The sequence below is a fragment of the Botryllus schlosseri genome, chromosome 15 (genome assembly GCF_051294905.1).
Source record: "Botryllus schlosseri isolate E-star chromosome 15, Bs_hap1, whole genome shotgun sequence".
Classification (NCBI taxonomy): domain Eukaryota; kingdom Metazoa; phylum Chordata; class Ascidiacea; order Stolidobranchia; family Styelidae; genus Botryllus; species Botryllus schlosseri.
The window spans coordinates 17,125,733-17,131,351 of NC_137250.1; the positions used below are offsets into that span (position 1 = coordinate 17,125,733).

At 45.8% G+C, this 5,619-nt stretch overlaps 2 protein-coding genes across 2 annotated transcripts; both read left to right on the forward strand.

Annotated features, from left to right (window-relative positions):
- The first annotated feature begins 722 nt into the window (after positions 1-722).
- On the forward strand, positions 723-2,651 carry LOC145457110 (serine/threonine-protein phosphatase PP1-beta catalytic subunit). The gene has a single exon (XM_080335273.1). The coding sequence runs from the start codon at positions 836-838 to the stop codon at positions 1,811-1,813; it is 978 nt and encodes a 325-aa protein (XP_080191399.1). The 5' UTR covers positions 723-835; the 3' UTR covers positions 1,814-2,651.
- LOC145457109 (WD repeat-containing protein 91-like) lies at positions 2,607-5,370 on the forward strand. Its single transcript, XM_080335272.1, has one exon. It carries the CDS (start codon positions 2,607-2,609, stop codon positions 4,887-4,889), a length of 2,283 nt encoding a protein of 760 aa, XP_080191398.1. The 3' UTR covers positions 4,890-5,370.
- Positions 5,371-5,619: the final 249 nt, after the last annotated feature.

A 5,619-nucleotide genomic window follows, 5' to 3' on the forward strand; every position in this document is an offset into this window, starting at 1 on the left:
CTCGTACTTGAGTAGATTTTTTCCATCGCTACTTCTACTTCTATGTGAGTAGCTTTCTTGACTACTTTGACCACCTCTGGTTTCAGGATCACTTTGATACAAAAAATCAGTATAAATCCTTAGCCCTAGTGGACATCACACCAGCAGAACTGCTATCACGGTTATCGAGGCTTGATGTCCATAATAATAATGAAATTAAGCAAGCAAGCAAGCACTCTTTATACGAGGCATTCATTTCCTACATCACAAAATGTTCTGAGCACTTCAAAATGCTCAACCTCTGATCACTCAACTTGTAGCAAGATTTGGCACTTAAAAGTAAATGAAGCTTTTTTTGATTCGGCAATTGAGATATCTCTACAGAATTGCACATTGTTTTTCACTGTTCCGGCCGAGCGTATTTGTAAGCAAAACCGTTTTCTGATATGACTCGGTCAATAATTCCATGCGACTAAGTGGTGTAAACGTATTATATACAGTAACCCTGCCCATAGTGATTTTGCAACAGTTCTTGCTATTCCTCGATACAGCAAAAGCCGTTAAAGTCGCCATACCTAAACATAGTTCATGTATTTGTTTTTGGCAAACAAATGTCGCGATAAACTGCTGTGAATATTGGGAGTTGAAATCTGGAGTTGTATGTTCTCGTTTTACAGCTTTCACAACAGGCTGTGTTTCCGTAACATCAAATAACGGTTAAGGTTCATAATGATGACTCATCCTTCTTCTATCTATCAGGCTTTTACGCTCTAGTATTTGTAGGCAATTACCTTCTCATAGACAGGTGCATTGATATTTCCTCACTATTCCACTGGTTAGTAACTCTGTCTGCGAGATGTCCGACGGAGAACTGAACGTCGACAGTCTGATCAAACGCCTGCTCGAGGTCAGAGGCGGTAGGCCGGGCAGGACCGTGCAAATGACAGAAGCCGAAATCAAAGGCTTGTGCATAAAGTCACGGGAGATTTTCCTGAGCCAACCCATTTTGTTGGAATTAGAGGCACCGTTGAAGATCTGCGGCGACATACACGGACAGTACACCGATTTGCTGCGATTATTCGAATACGGCGATTTCCCACCTGAATCGAATTACCTGTTTCTCGGCGATTACGTGGACAGGGGCAAGCAATCGCTGGAATGCATCTGTTTGTTGTTGGCGTACAAAATCAAATACCCAGAGAATTTCTTTTTGCTCCGCGGCAACCACGAGTGCGCCAGCATCAACAGGATCTACGGCTTCCACGACGAGTGTAAACGCAGGTTCAACATCAAGCTGTGGAAGACCTTCACCGATTGTTTTAACTGCCTGCCTATTGCGGCTATCATCGACGAGAAGATATTCTGTTGTCACGGCGGCTTGTCGCCGGATTTGCAGACCATGGATCAAATCCGTAGGATCATGCGTCCCACTGATGTGCCCGACACTGGTCTGCTGTGCGACCTGCTGTGGGCTGATCCCGATAAGGATATATCGGGCTGGAGTGAGAATGATAGAGGGGTATCGTTCACGTTCGGTCAGGATATCGTGAGCAAGTTTTTAAATAGGCACGATTTAGACCTTATATGTAGAGCCCACCAGGTGGTCGAAGACGGGTACGAATTCTTTGCCAGGCGTCAGCTGATCACTCTGTTCTCGGCACCTAACTATTGTGGGGAGTTCGACAATGCGGGTGGGATGATGAGTGTGGACGAGACATTGTTGTGCTCGTTTCAAATTCTGAAACCGGCCGAGAAGAAAGCCAAATATCAGTACGGCGGACTGAATTCCGGGCGACCTATAACCCCGCCGCGCTCCGCCGATGATCGCAAATGACTCGCCTCAAGTATTATCGAATTTTTGTGTTTTCATACTTGGCCGTAGAGTCCTTTGTGATTTTCACAGTGCTATTTCTTTTACATATACCCACCCCCTCACCGCATGTGGTGTGTAGAGAACACTGGACCGTTTTCGTTTTTCTTACGCCATATTTTTTTAAGTGACCGATTATCAGATCCTATTTGTTTTGCTGCTGTCTGCTTAGTCACGAAGAGCGTCAGCGGTGACGGCATCTGTGACTGCTGATATCTTCCTTCTTGATTGATGTCGTCATTGGCACATTTTCTCAGACGTTCAATTTCGTAAGGCGGTCTTGAATGTGTGAATTGAAATCAGTAAATGATAATCGTATGTAGCGGTGATTCGTGTATATTTCTTTAAAATCCAGATAGATTTGTGGTGTGACCGAATCAAGCTGTATCAGGTGTTTAATTTGCTGTAACACCCTTGCTGATTCATTTAATGTAAATGTTTATTTTTAGTGTGTAGACTGTACTGGAATCACTTAGAATATTACCCTCATTTTTCATACAGTTACTTTAACACACGTTGCTTCTTCGAATTTTCGTTGTTTCGTCTGAGATTCTATTGTGACGTATTGAACTGTCCACGGGAGATATACAGTTCGAGAATGGGTATTTGTACCGCTTTAGTGACATGAAATATTAAGTTTGGTAGGTGTAGAAGTCATCATACTAGAAGCTTTTGAAACGACCGATCAATTTCATGATTGTTATTGCTCCTGTCCTGTCATATATCGATAATTACACGACTATGATAATAAACCTGCATGTTTGTTTTAACTCAATATATATGCCTTTCATTTGTTTTAGAATTGAGACTGATTCAGTATTGTTTAATAAGGGAAATGTCGTGGCACGAGAACGCTGCCTTCATTGACGCGTTGGTGAAGGAATATCTCGTGTTTCGTAAGATGACGGCCACTGTGAAAGCTTTCGAAGCCGAATTGAAGAGCGACAAAGACAAGGGATTCCGAGTGGACAAGATCGTTCAGCAATTAATGCAGTACATTCACACGTACGATATAGAGAGTCTCACTTCGTATTGGAGTTATTTGAAGGAGCAATTTCTGACGCGGTTTGCCAAGCATCATGTCGACGTCATCGCCAAGTTTGAGGCCGACCTCTGTCGATTGTATATGGTGCACGCTGTGCAAAACGGAAAAACGAAAGAGCTGCAAGCGTGTCTGCAGAAACTGACAGAGTTGAATAATGTGCCGGGCTTGAAAGACTGGTACGTCCTCATGTTTTCCGTGCCGCCCGATTTGAAGTCGATGTTTTCTCCGTATTTTTCAAAGCAGTGGAGCGAGACGTTTGTGATATCGCTGTATAACATTCTGTCGGCCGTGTTTTCTTGTATGCCGGTGCCGAGCCTCATCCGGGTGTATATGGACGACGGGAAATGTATCGAAACGTTGGAGAAGGAAAACAAAGTGCTGCGCGAGGCGATGGCGTCCGGTTCGAAGCCCGTGTCTCCTATCACGTCACACTCGGGAGCTTCCTATATAAACCATATGGGCAGGCCGGGTTCTGGTACCAACGCAAAGCCGGCACCGAAAGGCACGGTGAAAAAAACGACTCTCCTGAACTTTAACAAAGGCTCCAAGTCGCAAAACGCCTCTAAAGAACAGCTGCCGAAAAGCGAAAGCAGTCAAACGGAATCGGGCAAAGGATCGTCGTCACCGAAACTGTCCTCTATCTTCAAATCCGATCAAGATAAGAAAACTGGTAAAACGCAAAGCAACACTATGGCTCGTGCGAAGATACTTTCTCATACAGGCAGTATGGACGAGGACTTGTTACTTTCGAGCTCGAGAGATGTACATCCGCCTGTAAGTTCGACGCCTGTCGGTCGTTTGTCTGACGGCTACAAGTTTACAGAGTCGGCTGAAAAAGTACGCGACGCAAGCCTTTACAGTAAGGACATCAGCGCGGTCTCGGAGCATACTTCGACCGAATGTGTGCTTTCCAGCTCTGTTCCTACCGGTGGCGTTATGCCGAGCGAAAGACTTTCTCTGCCCTCTGACGTACTGGAGTCCTCAACGGGCAAAGAGCCGTATTTGATTTTGAGCAAAGACATTTTTCACGAGCACCACTCCGCGGTACTACAGTGCAAATTCGACAACACTGGCAAGACGATAGCCAGCGTTGACAATGGCGGTATCGTCAAAGTGTGGCGAAACGATCCCGCAATCAAGAGCCTGGCGACCGTTGTACTTCACAGCAAGATACAGTGCTTGGAATGGTCTTCAAAGTCCACGGATTATCTTGTTTTGGGCACTTCGAGCGGTACAATCAGATTTTTCGACATCACCAGTAATGTGACTGTGAAGGAAGCGGCGGTAGACGATGCGTATTGTTCTATACACGGCATACTCGCTTGCCCCACTGGTACATCGCTTGTGACTACCTCTACGAAAGAGGGTGAGATTAAACAAGGTAGGGTTATGGGGCGGATTATGAGATGGGACATTCGTCCTTCAGATATAACGTTCAGTCGTAAGCTACACACTAGTAACTCGTATTTTACGACTTGCATGGATTACAATCATAACGGAAATCTTATGGTAGTTGGAGATTCGTCTGGCGTAGTGACTTTGTTCGATATGAAAACGTTGGCTGTTATTCGCACGTGCGTGGCGCATACCGGGGCCGTGTCTTCTGTGCAGTTTTCTTCAGACGAGGCCCTAGTTTTGAGCATCGGCGCCGATAACGAGATGATGGCGTGGGATGTTAACTACGCGCAAACCAGCGCGGTGAAAATGAAATTTCCAGACTTGAATTCGAACTTGCCGCTGTCGCGAGACCCTGGTAATATGCCACTGCTGGCGCTAAGCCCGGACGGGTGTCACGGCTTGGTGTCTGGCGGGTGTAGGGGGCTGATTTATGACTTGGACGGGTCGAGTAAGACCGCGACCAAGGTTCTGGCGCTGCCCGAACACAAGGAGTGCGTCACGGCGCTCGATTGGATATCGAGTAAATCTTGCGGAAGATGCCTGACCGGGTCTGGCGATGGTAAAATCCACGTGACCACCCTCCTTTCGCAGACGTAACCGCTGTCTGTTTGTTATCGGACTTCGGTCTTTTGCATGTGGCAGTCCGGCGACCGTTGGGTACATGGGAATAACTCCTTTGAGAACTTTCTATGGTTTGTTTCTGGAGGTGGCACACTTTAACCACAGTGTCATACACTAGCGGAGATACAGGCAAATCGTACGGCTTATGTCGCGAAACCTTCTCCATATGACCATAGGCAATTATTGCAATATTTTGGCTGGCTTCCTGAGCAATGTTCCCTCTCATTTTTCATGAGTCGGCTCAAACTCACTAACTCGCTGCGCGGTCCCGTGGACAAGAGTGCGTAGCATAGGGTTGCCACAGCTGGACTCCCGATTTACCCGCATTTTTCTGGTAATATGGGGTGTTGACTAAAAAAAAAACTTTGGCTCTACTCCCGAATTTTGTGAAACTCTGACATTGGCTGCGACGGTCTTGAGTTTTCTATCGCATTTTAATACATTTTCTACAAAAAGAGACGGTGTGGCTTGCTTCGTCTGATTACTAATTACTAATTACAAATTAGTGATGTACATCTGAAATGGTCTTCAATTTGGTCTGATGAAGATCAGTGCCTTCTGCGAAAGACATGCTGGTAGAGATATTTTTTTTCGAACCACTGGTGGAGTTTTTTGTGCGCGGTACACATTTTTCTGTGCGTGGCAGACGTTGTCAGCAGTGCGCGCAGCTTAGAAGGAACATTGTTCAATTTGTTCTCCAGCGCGA